This window comes from Polypterus senegalus, chromosome 4 (assembly GCF_016835505.1).
Source record: "Polypterus senegalus isolate Bchr_013 chromosome 4, ASM1683550v1, whole genome shotgun sequence".
NCBI lineage: Eukaryota > Metazoa > Chordata > Cladistia > Polypteriformes > Polypteridae > Polypterus > Polypterus senegalus.
In genome coordinates this window covers 19,675,289-19,698,960 of record NC_053157.1, presented here as the reverse complement: position 1 = coordinate 19,698,960, position 23,672 = coordinate 19,675,289, and the positions used below count along the sequence as shown (strand labels likewise).

General features: G+C 36.5%; 1 protein-coding gene across 8 annotated transcripts in view; it reads right to left on the bottom strand.

Moving 5' to 3' along the window:
• rapgef2 (Rap guanine nucleotide exchange factor (GEF) 2) overlaps positions 1-23,672 on the bottom strand; it is a 388,985-nt gene that overhangs the window by 153,976 nt on the left and 211,337 nt on the right. For all 8 annotated transcript variants that reach the window (XM_039750324.1, XM_039750318.1, XM_039750321.1 and 5 more), the window contains one exon: positions 18,429-18,504. In XM_039750324.1, the coding sequence (XP_039606258.1) occupies positions 18,429-18,504 (76 nt within the window). The remainder of the gene's footprint in view (positions 1-18,428; positions 18,505-23,672) is intronic.

Sequence of the window (23,672 nt, the reverse complement as noted above, 5' to 3'; positions counted from 1 at the left end):
AAGCAAAAAAAAGTGAAGAGGGTTGACAGAAAGTGAGAAGAACCAAGAATGCTTTCTTTGCGAGTCTGGCAGCCTTTTGATTTTCATAATCCTCAATCATTTTTATAACAAGCAAAGTAATCCATACTGCAGTAGAAGAGAGGAAAGTAAGGCTTAAACACCATAAGGAATTTTTAAAGGATGTCAATCGAAACATTTTCTAATCTAATTATCAAGTTCAGCTTGCATCTATCTCCAGCAGCCAGCCTTAGATGGGGTCCTCAGCCCACTATAGTACATTGACAAGTATGGTATGACCACACTAGACGACTTTTCCTGCAATTTTCAGTCGAACACCTCGTTTACATAATCTGTAACATGATAGAATGGAAACCACAAAATGTGGCAGAGACTGTGGCTAAACTATCTAAATCGGTTAGCCCTTAATACGCACCAGCTCTGTAAAAGCAGCATTTTATTGGCTATCACAAAAAGGAGAGCCCACAACTCACTGGAATTTTGGCATGCAATCTCTAAATTTGACATGCCCAGTGATTTTCAATCATGTAAACTGTCCAGATAATGAGATCAGCAACTAAAGTTAGCAAGTCTGATATACCCAAAGACAAAAAGCTGTGTGATGCAAGATTGGCTTTACTTCACCAGTTTTGACTGGCCAGTTAACTTAACATGCACACTTTTAGGACATAGACAGAAAACTGGAGGACCTTGAGGAAAAACTACAAAGACACAGAGAGAACAACCAAATGTGACACAGACAGTGTGGAGGCTACAGAGCTGTCACAGAGTAATGAAAACTACTGTACCACCAAACTGCCTCACTTAAGGAAATATAAATGAACAGTTACCAGCTCAGTTCATCTCGTTTAGTTAGCTTTTTTTTATCTGAGTATGATGTCAGATATTTTTTACAAAACATAGTGGAAGCAAGCACCTATGGTCATATGCTCTGGATAATTACCAGAAGATTGAAATTAGTGCAGATGCAATCAAAAGTATTCTCAATATATAAAAGTGTTAATATTAGCATTGAAATAAGATGAAATTGACAAAAGTAATTGGCATTCAGCATTCTTTATTCCAAATCCTATACAGCAGTCACTTTGATTTAAGTTTAGGGCTTAACATATTATTTAAAAATAATAGAATAAATGAAAATGGCATAAACAAAATTATTGGTAGCCATACAAGTTAAAATGATATAATTGGATTGAAGTTGTATCTCAAGCAGACTAATTACTCTAATTAGAATCACAAGTGTCTTCAATCTTGTAATAGGTCACTCTGCCTATTTTAGTGGAGCAAAGTCATCATTCAGCTGTCTTGTATCATTGTGTGCAAAGAGCTTTTATTTCTTGTGACCATGGTAGATAATATTATCAAGAAATGTGGGGTCCATAGGACTGTAAGCCAACCTCCATGCATGTGGTCGCAAGAGGTAAACTGAACTAAGACTGAACAGAAGGGTAGTCAAATGGTGGAGAAAGAACCAAGGATAACATCTAGATAGATTCAGGCTGACCTTCACAATCAAGGTACAATAGCTTCAAGTTGCACCATTCGTTGCTGTCTAAATAAAAGTGGGCTTCCTGGTAGAAAAAAGGTAGATACACAAATCCCAACTGACGTTTGCTAAAATGCACGTTGACAAGCCACAGTCCTGCTGGGAGAAAGTCCTTTGGACAGAAGAAACTAAATTAGAGGATTTCAGTAAGACACAGCAGCTTTGTGTTCACATAAGAAAAAACAATAAAAACATTTTAACTGGAAACATTGAAGAGGCTCTTTAATGTTATGAGGTTGCTATTATGCTTTCTCCGGCACCCGGTGCTTTGAAACTGGGCACAGCATAATAAAACCAGAAGATTATCAAAGCATTCTAGAGTGAAAGGGGTCCTCCAGGAGGATAATGAGTCAAACAATACATAAAAAAGCACCCAAGAATGGAGAAGAAGAAAACACTGGAATGTTCTGAAGTGCTCTGCTATGAGTCCTGTTCTGAATATCTATAGAAAGAGCTGAAAATTGCAGTTGTGAGAAGGAACCCATCAAAACTAAAACAACTAGAGCAGTTTTTTCAAGACGAAAGAGCCAAATTGGCAATTGGAATGTACTACAGAAAGCTCTGAATTGCAGTTATAGCCTCAAAAAAAATCATGCTAAAAATATTAGGTTAGGGTTCCCAAGAATTCTGTCTATACCATTTTCATTTGTTTTACTTTTAAAAATTAATATGTTAAGTCCAAAATCAAAAAAGCAAAGGGGTTGCTCTAAGGAACATGGAATAGAAAATGGTGAATGCCAATTACTTTTGTTAGTTTCAACTTATTTCATGGAAAATTGTGATTCTTTTTAAATATTGGAAGGGGTTACTGATACCTTTGGTTGCATCTATATGACTGAATTATATGGATTAGTGAGGCTTAAAAGGGAATGATGACTTGTATTTGCTGTATTGTGCTGATAGCACTGTACAAATCGGTATGAAAAAATAAGCTATTTAAATGATCTAAAAAAAATGTAATTTGTTGAGATAAAAACATGTAATAAAGCCATGCAGAAAACATTCAAAATGGGACAATTCAAATAATAGTCTGTTTTGTAAATGCTCCTTAAAACAGCGGGTAACCAACTCAGCAAGACACTCCTAGTGAACACTCAATCTCCTTTTGTCTTTATGTAAGTTATAGGTGCAGTCTCATTATAAAAGATTTATCTTGATGCAAGACCATGAAGATCATTAAAAATAATAATATTCTTTTTTGTTTTTATATACTTTTGGCAGTTGTATTTCCTACTTTAAAAATTGCTAATTTGGGGAGGGGGGGGTTGTGTGTGTGTGTTTTTTTAATCTGACAGTCAGATTGATCCTAGCAGCATTAAGAGTGCCTTATAAAGGTACACATCATATACAGTACTTCGAAACACTTGGGCTCAACAGTGCCACTCAAGTCTTTTTTATGAATGCTTAGACTAAAGTCCACTAACTACGATGTCGACATGAAGTAGAAAATCAAGTTTTCAGCAGATGCTACAGTTTTCATCATCAGCTTCTTTGAAAAACAGAGCCTTTGCGGATTTACAGTGTTAATTAGTGGCATATTTGTAGAGGAGGGTCAGGCTGGTACTGTGCCAATTCAGAGAACTTTGATGCTGGACGATCTGTTTCACGGTTTTTCTTTTTATCTTTCTAGCTATTATTTCGTAGTTGACTCCTAAGTTTATCAAAGAACCACCTTCTTGGCCTGTTTTGTCTGAAGTGTTGATGTGTAAGAGGCAAAGCCACATGGCCATTTTGAGATTGTTTGGACAGTGAAGAATATTCATTAGTTCTGTGAGAACTGTTTCTCATCTGTCTTACTAGCAGATTCATTTTACACAGACAGAAGATCCCTACACACAATGCTTGTACTTTGCTTTTTTGTCATTCATCTTATTAATGCTATGTCCTCACAGCTCAAAAGTCCTGGGTTTGTATCCAACAATTTGAACCTTCTCATATTTCCTCCCACATCCCACAGATTTATTTGTCAGATGCCTGTACTCAAGGCAACTTATAAGATTAGAACACATTACAGTTTATCTATATTTTTTTTAATAGCTGTAGCACAGGCGTATTCAAGGTCACACAATGAATCAGAAGTGGAAATGAAAACTTTAAACCTTGTAGTTAAAGTCTAGAGTCTTAACCACTGTGCAGTTTCAAATGCTTAAGTGTGAAACCTGAATGTTATATTGATTGGCACCTCTACACTGCTCCTGTATGAGTGTGTCTTTCGATGGGATAAATGGATTGTCTCATGCCTAGCAGACAGGATTTTCATTTAGGGTTGGCTTCTTTCTTATACCTGAGATGATGCTGCTGGGGATAGGCTTTGACCTGTAAATAGGAAAAGGCACTTTTGGAAAATTAATTAATAAAATACTGCTTTATAAATGGAAGCGTACTGTCTATCCATCCTTTTTTTTTTTAAATAGCTGCTTGTCCAATTTGTGTTTGCACAGAGATGTGAATACTGCACATCTCAGCAGCATTGGCCACATGGTGGGAACGAACCCTAGAAAAAGGCATCAGTGCACTGAAAAATATATAGCAACAAACATCTGTGCAAATTCCACATTAACAATGACCGGGACAAGATTCAAAATCATATGAGGCAGGGCTGAGCTAACTGCTGTGCCATCATGCTATCTCAAAACATACATTTATAAAAACAGCAAAACCCATAGCTAAACTGCTACATTTATTATTCTGTATAATTCGATATATTGTATACTGATCTGACGTCTTTATCCAAAATGACTGATGGAGACATGCTACAATTGATTACAGAGATTTTTTTTTTTACTTTTGAAGCAGAGGCATATGAAGGAATATTTTGGATAAAATTGAATAAATACATACACAAATAAAAACAAGTAGAGTGAAATGTGACAATAAATACCAACATAAATGTGAGTATAAATAAACATCTCACAATATGCATTTTTTGCTGCTTATTCTTTATGTATTCACTTAATTATTTCCTCATTTATTTCAGTGACACACATGCAACATGAAATATAGCTTGAAATGAAGCCTGTCACTTGCACTCGTGAAAGCTGAGAAAGGGTGGCTCTAGCAAGCACTGTTTTTTGAATGGTGAATCATTCCCAATGTGGATATATGTGCTTTGCTTAGTTTGGGAATCCTGTGGTTTATGTGCAGGCTGAAAGCTGCAACTGTGCACGTCGAAAAATGACTTCAAGAAAAAAACTGGTAAGAATTATTGTGTGAAGCAGCTGCGTTAATTCCAGAAAGTCCAAATTCACCATTAGGAGTATGCATCATAAGTGTCTGCTGTAAATGTGGCGCTTGACAGTGAAGGGTTTACTTCCGCTCTATTACTGGTGACAATTCACCAATCAAAAAAACATTATTGAGCAGAACATGCCCTCTCAGCTTTGATGAGTGAAAGTGGCAGTTTTAATTTCATGGCTTATTTCATGTTGTATGCATGTTCCTGAAATAAATGAAGAAATAAATACATACATAAGCAACAAAAATATATTTTCTGACACAATAATTTATGCTCACATTTCATGTTGTTTTTATTTATTGTCATATTTCACAGTACTTTTATTCATTTGCATACTTATTTATTTAGGTTTGTCCTAAATGCTCCTCCATATAGGCAAGGTGAATGACTTGCTCAGGGTCACACAATGAGGTGGAGGCAGGATATGAACCAGCCGCCTTGAGGTTTAAAGTCTAGAGATTTAGCCTTTATGCCACAGTGCTGACCCAAATTTAAAGCCTTGAATAAGTCTTTAACATGCTTGTATGCCTAAAATGGTTTTTGGTCGTCGTGATTTGAACATTTGTATTTAACTACTGCCACAGCTACACTTTAAGGAATTAAGTATTAATGGTCAGATAACCAAATTCTGTCTAGAGCATGCATTAAAAAAGCATCCTAATAGGATTTCCATCACACTGACTGAGGAAAAAAATGTTAAAATGACAGCTCAGCGTGAATTTATTACAAATCTTCCATGTCATTTGTCCATCATGCTTAATAACCTATGAGAGATAAATGCACTGCTTGCTAGCACTGTACATTAGTAAGTCTTTGTGTTCAGATAAATTTGCTGTATATTTTTGTGTTGAATCTCTCACAGTGGGGATGGCATAGAAACCATTAAAGCAGAAAATATGCTGGATTAAAAAAATGTGTTGTAAATAGTGTACCTCATAGAAAAAGAACAAAAGAAAGTTGAGATTGTGTCATTGATTAAATTAGTGAAAAACATACATCTCTGCAAGTCCATAAAGTGAACTCCCTTTGCCTTCCTAGTAGGCATGCTTACTAATGCCAAATAATACTGTAGTAAGACACCATCTGAATGTGCATGTGACTTATTATGGCATACCCTTCTGGAGGTTTGACTCGGAGTGCTGACAATTTGGCAGCATACCCAGACTAGTTGCTTTAATCAGTCTATCTTGGTGCTTTTCCTAGGAATTTGATTCTAAAATGGAGTACATGTAGTTTGTGAATGGAGAGGCTTGGTTTAGTCTGATCTGACCCAACAAGATGCTAAAACTACAGTGTACATGGTGGTTAAATGACCCTATAATTTATGCATGAATTTGTTTATTTTGCCACTTTTAAATGTGATTGTAATTGAAAACAAATATAATGTTATCATTTAATGAAAACAGCACCATTTATTTATATTCTCAAGGTCACACAAGGTCCAATGGCAAGCTGTTCAGTGTTTCACACCTAAGAGCACAGACCAAAAGGCCCTCATCCGGGACATGCTGTATGCCAATGATGCTGCATTGACCACCCACTTACCAGAGCAACTGCAGGAACTTGAAGGATCAGTTCTCCAGAACATGTCAAGACTTTGAAGACCAATGTGATGAACCAGGGTGTCGAAAGCCCACCCTCAATGACTATCTCCAACCACAAGCTGGAAGTGGTGCTTCTCAGTTACCGAAAACCTTTCCCTGGATGCAGAGACTGAGCAGAGGATTGGCCATGCTCCTTCAACCTTCACCAAGCTGATTTAAAGATTCTGGAACAAGATGAAACAGACTCTCCACACCAAGATGGCCATCTACAGCATCTGAAGACACAGCACTTTGCTGTATGCCAGTAAATCCTGGACATTTCAGTACAGACATAAAAGGCCATTAAATGTCCTTCATATGCCCAGCATCAGGAGAATTCTCAACATCAGTGGCAGGACCAAATGACAAACGATTAGGTCCTTACATATGTCAAGGTTCCCCTGTCTTTCCAACCGGCTCAAGCAGTGCCGACTCCACTGGATTGGCCATGCCGTCCAAATGTCTGCTGGAAGGTCCCCAAGGATCCTTTGTACAGTGAGCTGGCTGCTGACACCAGGGCATAAGATTGTCCTCACCTCCTCTTTGAGAATATCTGCAAGCGTGAAATGTCCATGGACAATTACGTCAACAGCTGAAAGGAATGTGCCAGTTATCACATTCACTAAATACAGGAGATCTGGAATAAGGCCAGCAAAAGGAGAGATCATGCTGAATCAAGCAGCAGCAGATAAATCAGCACAGCAAAAAATAATCCATGGAACAAATCCAGGAAGCAGAGATTGTTTGTGTAGCCATTGACACTCACAAATTGGTCTCTACAGCCAAACGAAGTACTGTGTTAACACCACATGATTCTCTATCCCATCCATCTGCATATATGCCATGATCTCCTGAGACCCACAGACGCCAGTGCAGAACTTTGTTTCTTGGTGCAGAAAGAACTGTCTGCTACTTAACATTGGCAAAACCAAGGAATTGGTTATTGACTTTCATCACACCAAAGGGTCTCTATGTCCGGTCACTATCCTGGGAGTGAATGTGAAGGTGCACTGCAACGGGTACTTGGGGGTCCACATTAATGACAGGTTGGACTGGTCTCATAACAAAGAAGACAAATACAGGAAAAGGGAAGAGCAGGCCCTTTTTTCTCTTCTTTCCTTTAATGTGGGAAGTGACAGTGCAGAGAATTCACTCAAGCTCCATATGCGCAAAGCGTACAATTATACAACTCAAAATTATATATCGAGCACATCTGTCTCGACTAAAACTCTCCAAAATGTTTCCAGGGCATGATCCAACCTGCGAACGTTGCAACCAAGTCCCTGCCTCACTGGGTCACATGTTTTGGGTCTGCACCAAATTAACATTATTCTGGACAAAAATTTTTAATTACCTTTCAGACAGTCTTGGACTCACAATCCCTCCTAACCCATTAACAGCTGTGTTTGGGGTTCTTCCAGAGGGGCTTAAAGTGGAGAAAGACAAACAAACTGTGATTGCATTCACTACACTTTTGGCACGCAGACTTATTCTGATAAACTGGAAGAACCCAAACTGTCCTCTTTTAAGTCAGTGGGAAACCGATGTGTTATATTATTTGAAATTGGAAAAAATCAAATGCTCAGTTAGAGGATCCGTACAGACTTTTTTCAAAACATGGCAGGATCTAATCAGTAATATTTTAAAATAAGCTCAAAAAGCACAGAGAATTTATTAATTTAGGTATGTTTACAAGCCTTAAATTTCACGCCGTTTGGCTTGCTCTCTCTCTCTCTCAGGGGTGGGGATCGACCTGCTCTTAACTTAAATTTTCTTTTGTAAAAACTTGATTGCTTTGTATGGATTGCAATAAAATTAATAAAAATATAATAAAGAAAAAAATAATAATGTGGGAAGTGACATCCTTCACATCTTCTACAGTTCTGTGACAGTCAGTATAATTTTCTATGCTGGTCAGGTAACATCACTTCAATAAAGGCCCACCAAATCAACAAACTAAAAAGGGAAGCTCATTAACGGGATGCCCTCTGGACACCCTGGAGGTGGTACAGGAGGAGAGAGTTAAAACAAACCTGAGTGTCATTACAAACAAAGCTGGACATCCTCTCCATGGCACACTAGCATAAAGAACTTTCAGTCAATGAATTATCCAATGAAGTGTGTCAAGAAACATGACTGGGGCTCCTTTATACCAACAGTAATATGCCTGTATAACTCCTCACTGGGACTGGGACTGCCACGTCAGAAGTTTTCTGTTTAATATGCTTCCTTTTTAGTCATTCTGGTGAATATTCTGACTATATGTGTCTATATTTGTTAATCTTTATCTATTTATTTATTTATCTAAAGAGCTGCTGAAAAAAGCTAAATTACTCCCTGGGGATAAATAAAGTTCTATCTGTCTATGTATTTATCTCAAAAAGTATCTATTTCAAAAACATGTTAATTTGCTTTTGCAAACCTAATCATCTGAAAAAAAATCAAATTGGCAGAATATTTTTTTTATATCCATTTTTATTTTGTTGATCTAGTGCGTCTTTGCCAGTATGCCACATACATGTTATCTGACATTTCAGCAGCCCTTATTGCCAGATTCAGTAATCTTAAGCAGCCCTTAATGATTTTGATCCACTTATTATCCAGGAGTACTCAAGTTTTCCTTTATTGAATTTTGATTGGTTAGCACTGTGACCGTACCCTAAGATCTCCACTAACCAACTGAGGTGCAAAGAAAAAGTAAAATCATTGGAAAGTAAAGAGTCTTCAATTGTTGTCCATTTTTAAACTGACTTTAGACTGCTGTATTGAAAATCAAAAATAACTAAATTATTCAGTGAATTTTTAAAAATAAATGAACTCTTTAAAAGAGTGTTGTAGCTGTTAGTTTCATCACTTATTTATGGACGCATCTTTATATCCTTGATTTGATTTTAGCAGTTTTATTTATTTTTTTTACAGTCTTCTTTTAAATTTATTCTTTCATTTTGGCATAACTTGCTCTCCATATGTTGCAGATGGTGTGCTGATTTTTCAAACACATTTTGCCAGTGAGAGCATGTGCAGTGTCACAAATAGAAATGAAATGGGTTCTGAAATAAACAAAAAATATTACTTACCAGAAATTCAATAATTGGTTTATTAAGTACCATACATGTTTTGTCAAGTTATAGAGCGTTTCTCTTTGTATGTGCATGCAACAATTATGATCCTTTTGCTCTAGACAGGTGTTTTGCTTTTGTTGTTTTGAGACACTGACTTCCTTCAATCTTTGGTTACTTTCTATCCTATTTAGCATGAGGCCACATTAAGCAACTTTTAGTCAGTAGGTATGTCAGACTTGCCGACTGTCCTTGTCCTGATGTCAAGTTGATCTTATTGTCAAACAGGACTGAAAATTGCTGGCCACGTTTAGCAATTGTGTGCTGACCTTCCAAGCACAGTTGTTCTTGCCCCATTATCTGACAGCCAATAACATGCTGCCTGACAAGAGTCAGCACTGTATGAAAGGTTAACAGCTACAGCAAGTTCAGCTGCAATCTCTGCCTTTTTTTTCCATTCTATTGTAGTATGTAAAACATAAGACATCACACAGATAAGCTTCTCTTTTCTTTGTGAGGTCCAAAATGCCTTTGCTCCTTATTGCTCAACGCTGTATTATATGCATTGTACTTCTGGATGAAGATTAATTGGTTGTCACTTTCCACAAACATAGAGTTCTCTCTTGTGGCTTAAGATTAAGTTTGATTTTGTTGGGGCAGTCATGGATTTGTTGCTTGGTATGTCAACTGTACGTGCTATTATTGTGAAGCAGAAATACCATAGAGCAACAACAGCTCAGCCATGAAGTGGTAAACCATGCAAACTCATAAACCAGGGCTGCTGCATTACACATAAAAAAATCACCTATTCTCTTTTGCATTATTCTCAACAGAGTTCCAAACTGCCTCTGTAAGCAACATCAGGAGAACTGTGCGTTGGCAACATTTAAGAAATGGGTTTCCATTGGCGAGCAGTTGCACACAAGGCTAAGAACACTAAACGCAATGCCAAGAATCAGCTGCAGTGGTGTAAAGCGTGTTACCATTGAACTCTGGAGCAGTGGTGTGATGAATTGTGCTTCACTATCTGGCAGTCTGATGAATGAATGCTGGTTTGGCGAATCCCAGGAGAATGCTACATTACAGACTGCATAGTGCCAACTGTAAAGTTTGGTAGAGGAGAGATAAAGGTCTGGAGCTTTTTTTTTTTAGGTTTGGGCTAAGCCCCTTGGTTCCTATAAAGGGTACCGCCGGTGTTAAAGCATACTTTTTAGACAATTCCGCACTTCCAACTTTGTGGCAAAAGTTTGGGGAAGGTCATTTTCTGTTCTAGCATGACTGTCCCCATGTGCATAAAGCCAAGTCTATGAACAAATGGAGGACCTTGAGTATCCTGCACAGAAACCTGAACTCAAGCACAATGAACAGCTTTGAAATGAGTTGGAATGGCAATTGTGAGTTAGGACCTCATAAATGCTTTTTTTTGGCTAAATGGGCACAAGTTCCCACAGATACACTAAAATCTTGAGGAAATCCTTCTCTGAAGAGTGGAGACTGCAAAGGGGTGATCAACTCCATATTAATGACAATGGTTTTGCAATGTAATGTGCAACAAGTTCATATAGGCATGACGGTTAAATATCCAGAACATTGTGGCCATATAGTGTACAGAGTGTGTCACAGTGATGCATAGATTTGATTCTAATACCCAGTCCAAAGCTGTCACCTGCCTCGCACCCATTGGAAAGGTTGCAATGGGATTGAGTGGGTTTGAGATATTTAAATGTAATTTGAATCATCTGTTCACATTAGGGTGCAAATACTGTATTAACGTGCAAATATGAATTGGTCTTCTGTAAATGTAGGTGTGTTGGTGTCCATGGCTTCTGGGCATGAATGTGCTATAACTGCTTGCAGTTCTGAACGGGATTAGACCGGTTTACCTTTCTGTGTTTTGTACATATTATTTGTTTTTTAATATTGTGCATGGTATTTCTCTCTTTATGTTTCAACATTATGATTTATGTCTGTGTTGCATGTATTTTTTCACATTATACTTGTAAGTAATTATGGTATATTATGCTGAGCTCATAAGTATAATTGTCATTAATAAAAATAGAGTGAATTGCTGAAAAAAATGTGTATGGTACATAAAAAAAACCTTAAATTTGTAATGGATCATAATCACTTTTATTATACAAATAAAAAATGTCAAGCTAAGCTTTGAAAATATTCACCTCCTGCAGTCCCTAGGCATATAATATTTGATAGCAGCCCCTTTCACAGCAATTGAAGCCTCAAGTCCTTTGTGGTAAGTTGCATCCAGTTTTACACATTACGCAAATTTAATAGTAACACAGTGCAAAAACTAAGGCTTGCTAACTAAAAACAGAGCCAACACCATCAATCAGTCTTAATTTCAAAGCTGAGTGATAATGGCATGCAGTTGTCAGGATTTCACAATCTATTTTGTACATTTTGTGTTAATCTAACTGAATAAACTCTGAAGTGTTTTGTGTTTTGTCTGTTGCTTTCATTTTGACTCAAAAACCAGAAGAATCTTAAATGGAATTTCATTTACTACAGTACAGCATTTACAATGTGCGTATGGACCTTTGCGGACGACCTTCTTACCACAACCACAAGCCTCCTGTTCTTTCAAGACTGTGGCTGCCATCTCTAAATTCTGCTACTCCATTTACAAGACAAGACTTATCTTGGAAAGAACAGTTTTCTCAATACTTGACTAGAAAGTTTAACAATGATATTATATCTATACTATGAGGTGGCTATTTCAAAGAGCAGCCCCTGAGTAGCACATACCCTAGAAAATAATTACTTACTTACTGACTTACACTTTTTAAATTGAGCACTAATGCTGAAGAGGCTGGTAAGACAGCAAGGTGGCTAGCAGAGTTACCTCCAAAAGGACTAAGGGTCTGTTACCCAGGCTTGTTACTATTCTGTTTGCAGAATTTATATATTATCCCTTGTCTGAATGTCACCATTCCACCACATACAAATGATATGCATGCTCAGATGCTCTGCTAAATTAGGCAAATGAAGGTGTAGCCACGAGTGTGCTCTACTATGATCTAGAATTCCACTGAAGACTGATTCCTGCTTTACACTCAAAGCAGCACTGACATTGGCTCCATCTCCCTTTCACCCCATACACAAGACAGCAGGACAGGAAAAGGACGGATGAATTACTGCAGAAAATGAACAATCAGACTGTTTTGGAAAAAGTGGAAACTTGTGGTGTGAGAGCTCTGGAAATTAATTATGACATAATATAATAAGAAAATAAGAAACTGACAAGATAATTATTCCGATTTAACTGCTGCTCTATTGTCGTGAAGTTAATTGACATCACAACACTGGATGAAAAAAAGTAAGAGACCTACTGTATTTGCTCATTTGCAAACACCCATGTAGAAAGGATTAAGTGGGTTTGGGAAATTAATGGTATCTGCAACTCAGGTTCTGTTCATTTGCAGATAACTACCAAATATTATGGGTATAACATCACTTACTAAATTTCTAGTCAAAGTACTGAGAACACCAAGGTTTCCAAGGTTAATCTTGTCCTGCAAGATTTAGAGATGACAGTCAGTCTTGAAAAAACAGGAGTGTGGGTGGTGGTCAGGGTAAGAATAAGGCCCACAATGGTCCTTGCTTGTGCGGGAAACACTGCACTGTTTAAACTGCATTTCTGTTTACTTTAAGTTGTACTCCTTTTGAATATTTTTGGTTATATCCTTTATGTTCACTATGCTTTTTATCTTATCAGGGAACGTGATCATTCGCATCAAGCCAATTGTAATTTAGGGAAGAGACAAAGTACTCTAAATTGTTTCAGTGTGAGTGTTTGCATGAGTTTGCACTTAAACAGACTAGTGCCCTTTTCAAGGGGTTCAAGCCAAATCAAGTTCATTGTCATGTGCACGTAGTACAATAAAATTGTTATAAGTGAGTTTCAAAAATAATGGAATAGATGTATGGCTGCCAGAAGGCAAAGAAAATATGTTTTTTGATACTGCTATCTCTCAAAAATGTTCTTAAAGTTTAATGTTGTGAAATTTAAAAAAGCCTATTTCATATATACAGTATATATATATAATTATATATATGTTATATATTGAATGTGTTTTTAAATATTTATCTATTTATGTATGTATTTATTTATTTAAAAATGCTTCTATAAAGCTAAATTTACTCCTGGAGACAGAGATCTACGCAAAGAAGATTTTAAATGCATTGCATAAAATTGAAATTCCGTGTTCAACTTGTCCAATCCACCATTCAACTTTGAACTTGCTTTTCATTAAGAATGTAATGTGCACATTCCTGAGAAAGCTGACAAAGCTGGGATTGAAATCCAGATTCTATATTTAATACACAAAACAAATTTAAGACTAAGATACTCTGTAAATGACTAAAAGAATGCAGTAATATAGTTGAATAAAGTGATTTTGAAATTTTCAGGTATCCTAATCGCACAATCTTAAATGGATCTTTCACCAAAAATGAATTATTTTTTCAATATGTTACTTACCCTATGTAGTTTGTAATGATGGTAAAGAACATTTTTTAATCTCATATTTTTGTGGAGAACAGACAAAGTTTAATAGAAGGAACCCCAATGGTGACCAACAGTAAACAACAGAAGGCATTATCTTAAATGTTAATGACAAAAGTTTACATTACACATACACATGTCAAGTCATCCAGTCATCAGCTCAAACAATGCAAAATGCATGTGTTTTTGCTAAAATATTGTTAAATACTAGCCTCTCCCCTCATTTATTGGTCCAGAGTTCTGTCTCAAATTCAAAAGCACGACCCTGTGTTAAGAGGCTTTCGGTTTATGGACTATCATCATTTTCCAAAGGTATTTATTTAAAAATACTTTAGCAAAAATTACAGGGATTTTGCAAAACAAAAGCATATGATTAGATGACGAGTAATGTGAGGTTCTTTCATGGATATTTTTCATATTGTTTACTGTTGCCCAGCATTGGTAACCATTGGGTCCCATTTTATCAAAAAAAAATGTTATGTCCTTTCTTCATGAAATTAAAATTTTCTCAGCCATCTCTACAAGCTGCAACGGGTTTGTAGCATATGAAAATATTTGACAAAATATCCCTTTAATGCTAAAAAGATTTTTAAACAGCAACAAACCAAATAAATGAAGAACAGCAATTGCAACATTTTCACATTTTAAGTATATTAAAATTGTAGTTGAAAAGCTTTAAATTACTTAAAGTTGAAAAAACACACACAGAGGAAAATTGCTAACAGTTCATTACTGACTCCAGGAACTAAATAAAGTTTGAAAAAGGCACATTTGCTCTTCCACGGCACAAACATTATACATCCAGTGGAGACTGAGGGTACATTTCTGATAAATTTGGTACATATGAAAAAACAATACTTTTAAGGTAACCCAGGACAGCCTTTCCAGCAGACCAGTAAATCAATCCCAAGGACATACCACAACTACTAGCCAGTGAAAGTACATCAATAAGGGTGAAGCTCCTTTCCACTCTGCTTAATTCTCTTATTTCATCCTTCCATGCTGCTTTAGTAAATATCTGCATTACAAATGCTCTACGGCTGATTCCATTAAGGAAGGATGTTATACTCTAGGAAGCTTTTGTTTTTTTTAGCATAACATTCTCAAGCCTGCTTAATTATGTTAACCATCATGGGGTGGGGTGGCAGCCTATTCCAGAAACACAGGACATAAGACAGGAAACACCCTGGGCAGGGTCCACTCATACACATACCCACACTCACACGGGGCCAATTCAGAATTGCTAATCAACCTAACTTGCACATCTTTGGGAAATGTGGGAGGAAAACACAGGGATTACTTGATCATAATGAAAACTGCAAGAAAGCCATAAGGATATTAAGTGCAGAGGAAATAAAAAAAATAATAATAATAAGAGAAAAGGTTTCAGATATAATAATGACAAGACTGCTAAAGATGGCACTAAAACAGTCCGATTTTCTGATTAAGAGTTTTCTAAATGATCAACCCTAGCTGAAATCAAATGTAATGACAAGGCTAAATAAGTATTAAAAGGAAAAGATGACACATGACTACATATACATATAAAGCATATAGAAAATACTGCATTTAAATAACTAACTTACAGAAACAATTATTTGCAAGAACATATGAGTTAAGATAAATGAAAATTAAACCAATGTATTCCTTCTTGTTCAAACTATATAAGCACAGAATATCTACATTTAATACAGGGTTACACAGATTTTTTTTTTTTTTTTCTCTTTTCTCTTTCAAATTTAAGGGAGAATATAAACATGTCTGTCTAGACCTGCAAATCTATAATTTAACATGGTTTGGTTTTATGATAATTCAAAAAGGGATGAAACGTCTGTGATACCCATGGGCTGCATGTGTTAAACCCCTCATTCAGCATATTTGTTTCTGCCTATACACCCTCCCTGGCAAAAGTGGATAGAAAGTTTCCAGCCTTAAAATAAATAATTTTACCTGCTGTATTTTTAGAACTAATAGAAAGTTTGTTTCATAACTGCTCATATCTTTTGGGATGCAAATGAATTATATGTGCTCTGTGAGCAATTTCCATCAGCCCAGTGACTGTTAGTGACCTTGACGTTTAAGTGAGATGCTTTAAAAAGGGTGAGAGCTGGGAGTTCAGTCTATGGGGATTTTTTTAGCAATGCAAACATTCAGTTACTGCATTCATTTGTATCAAAACAACAAGTTACAAAACAGAATATTAAGTCTAAACTTATCTGTTTGTTCCACCTGTAACCAAATCAGAATATGCACATTGAAAATAGACTTTAACATTTGTTGGTAACATCAAAGTCAGATATCAAGTGCATAAGCCTTACAACCTTAGCACTCATTATTCTCTTGCAAATATTTTCTTGCATAAGAAATGTGACTGTCTTACACAGAACATCTCTGCCTGTTAAAGTGCTTGTCCAGTCAGCCATTACAGGCACCTTCTGATTCATTCATTTTGGTTAAAGAATATATTCACCAGCAAAAAAAGCTAAATTTTAACTCTTTCTGGAATAACTTTCTCTGTTATGTTGGAATGAATAATGCAGTGGATTGCTTTGATGCTCCAATTCCCCAATTCTGTCTGAAAAAGGAAGATGAGGTTGAGAGCATGTACCAATACAGCATGTTGCCGCACCCACCACAAGATGAACCACCTCAATACCCCAATTAGGACCTGGATGTAGCCATGCAACGGATGACACCTCAGCACCACACTAGTCCGAATGTAATGGAACAGCGTGGTGTTTATTACATTGGCTGCAGTACCAATCTTGCCCTCAACCCACCCCCAAGTTTTCACTACCTGCTTGCAGGGCTGGATGCAAGTTAACATCGTAGCCAAGATGGAGCAGTTGCAAGTCAAGGGCCCAAGCCTTTAAAAGCATTAGTCAAAAAAATCTTACAATCAGTATTTAGCGGGGAAAAATTGATATTCAGAATGCAAATTTTATTTGATTGTTATTTTTCTTTGGCACCTGAAGTAGTGTTTAAGCTGAGCTTTTCCTGTCTTCCTTCGATAAACTCGAGTAGATGTAATTTATACAATTTCATGGAATAGATGTGTGGGCATGCAGTTTTCTTGCTGTCATTTTTTTCTAATCGTATTGTAGAATTTTTGCCATCATTTTCTTTCCTCAGTTTTAAACAGCAGAAAAAGAAAGGAATTAGCACACGCTTCATCAAAGTACATTAATTGTGAGTAGCCTGACATACGTTACTGTTCAGCACAAATGATATTGTTATTTTCACAGTACTAGCCATGTTATTTTTACATTTGCTTTATCTGAGGAGGAACCATAAAAGTCTTCACTAGTTTCACCTTCAGTTTACCCACAACCACCAATGCACTGCTTCCCACTCTGTTACACATAACCATTAATAAATCTTGTCATTTATATGGCTCAGTGGAAAAACTATGCATACCTCAAAGTGCATTAGCAAAGAACAGCACAGCATATCCTGAAATTATTCTATGAACAAATATTTAAAAAGTAATGTTAATGGCATATAATGTTTAAGATATTGTGTGTCTCAAAGCAATTCTCGGGGGACACAAAAGTGAAAAGGTAGCATGGGAATTTGTTGTATACCTCCTCAACCTATCTATGACATAAGAAATTACCATAAATGTAAACATTTACTCATTCATGAATTAATTCTCCTAATAAAGTTGTTCTTATTCAGGGTGGCAGGAAGCCGGCATCAACCCTGGCAGCCTTGGCAACACAGAAGTAACCAGCACTGCACTGGAGGTTCATCTTTTCCAACACTTAAAGGTAATAATCCATTGTAAATGCTACAACTAGTCACTTCAAAGCATAACAAACTAAAACAAACAGCAAAAAGGATGTGTGTGCCTGCTTAATGGTACATTACTTGTAATCTGTGCACTTCTAAAGCTCTAAGAAAGATCACTCTTCAAAAATAAAGTAAATTCTATGGATTCACTTAACCACTTATACAATTACATTTACAACATGTCAACTTGGTGATCTTTAGTGCTCTGTTTGTAGCCATGCAGAGTAATGGCTGTTTAGAAGCCTTACACAGGGTAAGGTCATTTTTTTTCCTTGAAGTTTCGCAAAGCAGTAGATGCAAAGATGTTCCTGTCTTTTGTATATTTAGAGTAGACTTACAATGCTGATTATGCGACCGAGTATAGCATTAGCAGTAGAGGGGGTCACAATGCACTCTGTAAAGCCCGCTCATGAGACCACTGGATATAAAAGTTAACTTTTTAGCATTTAATGTAGAGCAAGGGGTAAAGGAGGTGTTCATGGGACCTTTTTCTCGCCCTAGACATAAAGAAATTATAACTGTGAAAGCTTACAATGGCTTGTAACATATTTTAGTTAACAATGCATTAAAGATGACAAGTGCTAAACTGGTAAGCAGGTAAAAGAAACATGATGCAAAGCACTTTTGACACATCTAAATTAAGCAACTAAAACAGAAGTTCGCATCTACTTACCACAATCATTTCTGAAGGCTCCAAGACAATGCATTCACATCCACGCCTGAGGCTTCCTGCTGAGCGCTTGCCAAAACTGAAGAAAGAACAAAAGATGAGGTTACAGCTCTGATGTGCTAGTGTTAAACTGTTTAAGCTCAAGAAATAAGTAATGAAAAACTAATTGTCTAGAAAGCATTGAGACTCAACAAGCTACACATGCACAAAAGACTGAGAACATGAAATTCAATAAAATAATGCAGACATTGTGAACAGCTAATTTGAATGAACTAAATCTGAGAATAGATTTGTGTGTATAGGTATGTAAATGTGTGGATTTCATAATAAATATTAAAAAAGCAATGCAGTGTTGTGGTCCAGTCACTGTATTTTAAACCAGTAAGCTGCACCTTCAATTATTATCCTTTTTATTGTTTAATTGTAAACAAAAATGATGAGTATAATTATAACATAGCTTGATCTGGTAACAGCATCTGCTAAATCTGATTCGATTAGTATAAAATCTAAATTTACAGATTACAGTAAATTGCAGTGATAGCAATTAATGAGGCAACAACAAAAACAGCTTAAACTTTAAACGCGAGACCATCTTTAAAATAGTTGGTACAAACACTTGGTAAATTTAGTTTAATGTAGAAAACTACAAAGTACTGCACACAGGCAAAGGCTACTTTAATTATGAATACAGGATGGGTTACCTACAGGAAAGATTTAGCATTTTTTGTACATGCAGCAGCATTCTTATGTTAGATTATAATGTAAAAAGTGTTAAATATAATATAATTTGCGGGATGACCCAATTTGGGGCACTGTGTGCAGCTCTGGTCACCATGATACACAAAAGACATAGCAGCACTACAAGATGGGTAACACAGGCAAATGGAAAAAAGCCTCTTCAGTCTTAAGCAGGGAAAGTTGTTATGTTATGTAAGAACCTAATCCAAATTCTCAAAGCCTTCGATGAAACTGAACCAGCAGCAGTTAAACAGTAAATTACACAAACAAGGGCACCAGCAGAAATTAGGGGAGGATTTTTTAAGGTTTTTGTTTAGATAGATAGATAGATAGATAGATAGATAGATAGATAGATAGATAGATAGATAGATAGATAGATAGATAGATAGATATATGCAAGTTTGTTTGCGTTTAACTATGCAATATTTGTAATATCATAAACTACCCTGTACAATCCAGGCTTACAATGGTATTGTTTCCATCTTATATTTAAACTAGCCATGGCACCTGTCACAGACAGGCAACAGAATAATTAAAAATATTAGCTTTCTCTTGCCCTACGTATACCTTCAGCACTGTTACTCTGTGCTTGTGTGTGTGAATGCCTTTTAACTGCCGCATCCTCTCTCGAGTGCATTTCCATAAAGCTTGCATCTCTACTCTTTCATTATTTGCAAAGAAATTTTCTCACGTAATAAATGTTTTTTTAACTTGCTGTTTTTGAAGGCAACTTTCTCTGTGTCTCTTGTACACCTTTACTCCTCTCCAAGCATCTCACACTCGCACTTCCTCTTCTGTCGCATCAGGAAGGCCAAACTCACCAAAAAGACACACCGTCCTTAGCATTTTATTATACAGTAAATGTAAAGGCACTTAACTTGCAGTGCTTATAGCCACTAGAAAGTTGCTATAATTTCCTGAAATTATCAAATTTATCACCACTATAAAGAGACCAAAATTGCTCCAAAAAATGAGAAGAAAAATGCAGTGAAAACAGAAATGTCCACAGTAAGATCCTTGAAAATTATATGTGGCAGGGCTGGACAAGAATGAATACTGAGCATTAATGAAAGTTTTTTATGCATATATTCACTTTGTGATAGTAGGAATATGCAATTAAGAATTCCACTGTACTTTGAACAAGAAGATAGTATTACTAGTAGGAATTCTTTTTTTTTTCTGCTCGCCCAGTTTTATTAATATACAGTACATCAGAGTCAGACATGGTGAATGTAAATAGACTTGTACAGAACACTGTGGTCAGTTGTGTGCCTAATTTATCATTTACTAGCCACAGCGCCCAGTTTATGGGTTTGTATAATGGATAAGATAAGAAAGCAAATATAACTGAGAAAAAAAAAACAAAAAACAGGTAACGCATCCAAAAAAGACAAAAGCTGTAATCCAGAGCAACAATGAAATTATTACCAGAAGTAGTTGAGAAGTAAAGACAAATATCAATGTTATGACACTGATAATGGTGTCCTCCCAATAACCTTAGTGCATTCCTGCTACCTGATGGGAATTACAGTCCCTGTGTCAGCAGCCCCTCTCCTCAATATGCCATATAGCTTCTATTTTAAGATGAAATAATGACAATGCACTTAGTTCAGCCATTTTTAGGAGATTTATAAACAACAACAAAACAAACCAGATGTATAAACAGTACTTTTATTTTTATGGATTGTTAGGTCTTAGTGATATATGAACAACTAAATATTCTACAGCAATGATTCTTAAATGACTAATTTGCAAAAGAGTTTCCATTGACCTCTTGATTGCAAAGACCTGAAATACACAGTCAACAACACATGCAGACTCAAATTACAATATGCGTTAGGAATAGTGCAGCCAACAATACAGTCAAAGTGACAGGGGTCTAACTAGTCTGTACTCATTGGGATACAACATGACATTCTTCAACACACTTCATCCAATCCAGTGTCAGGGATGAACCCTGGCTAGGACTCCATTTTATTATTGGGCGTACTGGGCACACATTCACACTGGACCAATTCCGGGTCACCAGTTAAAGTAACCTGCAAGTTACTGGAATGTTAAAAGAGCGTCAGAATACCTGAAGTAAATATCTACTGCAGAGGACATGCAAACTCATCCAAGACAACCATTCGGCCAGGACTTTGGAGGTGTGAGGCACCAGCACTAACTACTGTGCAACACTGCTATAAAATAAACTGTTCCAAATACAGTATTCAGCAAAAATCCTAGCTGTTGCAAATTATAATAACCTCACTCATTATGGGCATGGGAATATTTTTAACCAAACGTAAAGATGATATTTATCAAAACATCAAAGCTTTACCAAGGAAATTAATTTCTGCATTTATTATCTGATATATCGGCTACTAAAAAGAAAGACTTCCTCTCATGCAAGTTTTTATCTTTAAAGTGTATACATCCATTGTTTAAAATTATGATGTCTCAGCTAAAATGTCTTCACATGTTAAAAACGTTATTATGAACTGTAGGTAAAAACTACACACAAAAGAGATTCCAAAAAAATCATTCACAAGCACTGACTAGCCGGCATACAAAATGACCTTGAATTCCACAGAGAAATTCTGTAGCTTTGACTCTTTGCCATTCTTGACGATTCCTTGTTTGCTGTCCTCTGGCAGCAATTCTTCCAGAACAAAGCACCTTACTAGTGAGGAGAAGATGTGAATTTTCAATATCTCTTATTAAACCAGGGGTCCTCAATCACAGTCCTGGAGGGCCGCAGTGGCTGCAGGTTTTTGCTCCAACCCAATTGCTTAATAAGAAGCCCTTATTGCTTAAGTAGCACTCCTGCTTCACTTTAGTGGTCTCACCCATTAAGATTTTGAACATTTTATTTTATTTTAGCCTTAAACAGCTGTATTCTTGGTTTTTAATTGCTCCTAATTAGCAATAAGATGCAAATGACAAAAGAAACCAGCATTTCTCCATTTCACTTGTTACCATTTACACATGTGTGTATTTATCATGCACTATTGGGTTTAATTAAATACTTGGAAGGAAAGTAAAGAGAAAAAGGTGGACTGAGAATTACTCGTCCATTTTAGCCTTCAAATCATTTGGATGATATCCTTAGAAAGGGGAAGAAAATCTAGGATATGAGAATTTCCTGACATAGAAGAGTTAAAGCACTAACGAGCCATGAAATTAAATTATTGGCAAGAATTGTTTTATAATTAAGCAACCGGGTTAGAACAAAAACCTGCAGCCACTGCGGCCCTCCAGGACTGTGATTGAGGACCTCTGTATTAAACCATTCTTTTTCCCCACACTATACATCTGCAAGTAGTGTAATTCATTTGATTTTTTTTAGCATTTACTACTTATGTCAAGACTTTTCTAAACTGACATAAAAAATCATAATAAGAAATACAGTAGACCCCCACAAAGTCGCAGTTCAGGGTTCGTGGACTCAAGTCTTTCACAGATTTTTCTTTAGAACCTAACTATTAATTGTTAGCGGAAAGTGCAAATATCCTCCGCAAATTTTATGGCTTTCTTCGTGGCAATACTGTGCTGTAGAGAGAATAAGAAGCAAGGGAAACGCGGTTTGGGATGGTGAAAGTAGCCAATTCGAGAGAGTTATTAATTTCTATTTGCTGCTAACTGATTTCTGCCCTGTGACATGACTCCAGCCGAGTGTCCTCGTGTTTTCCATTTTGTTATTGTATTCATTTTGTTATTCTTAAATGCACTAAAAAAGTTATGCTGCAGTAGCGCGCCACTATGGCATTAATGAAAGCACCGCACGCTACATTAAGAACGAAGCAGCGATCTGGAGTACAGTATCTGTAAGTTTCTGTGATAGTGCCAAAAAGGTAACGACCGTAAGGAATAAAAATATCGTCAGGATGGAATCTGCCTTGGCATTGTGGATCACCGACTGCAGGAATAAGAACATCTCTTTGGACGGTCACATCATCCGTGAGAAAGCACAGGAATTGTACCAGCAGTTCGCTACAGGAGACAATGTAGCAACTTCCCATCACAATGTTCCTGAAACCTATAAAGAAAAGCCAGCACGAAACCCCACCAGAAGAAGGCCCGTCCAAAGATACGACTCCTCCTGAAGCACCTGAAGAAGAGGCGCAACCCGAGGAGTTTTAAATCCTCTGCATCGTACTGCACAGCTACTTCATCATCAGTATCATACATCATTGGTGAGTACCTGTACATTTTACTGTACTTTAATTAAATGAAATTATGTATTTACTCTACTTATAAAAAAGAAAATGACAGCACATACCAAAGAAAACATGCTTGCATGAATTACAGTAGGTATAGTGGTAACATCGGTATTTAACAATCTAGCACTGCGGGAGACAAGTATAGTACTCTACAGTAGATGGGTTTACCTTTACATTCTGTTTTTAGGTAATGTATTAAGGTAATTTTTTACGTAATGTATTAATGTATTAAGCTGAGTTTGCAGCAAAATTAAAGTGCTGTGGGGGCATACTGTATTCAGGGTTTAAACTATAAAAATATGCA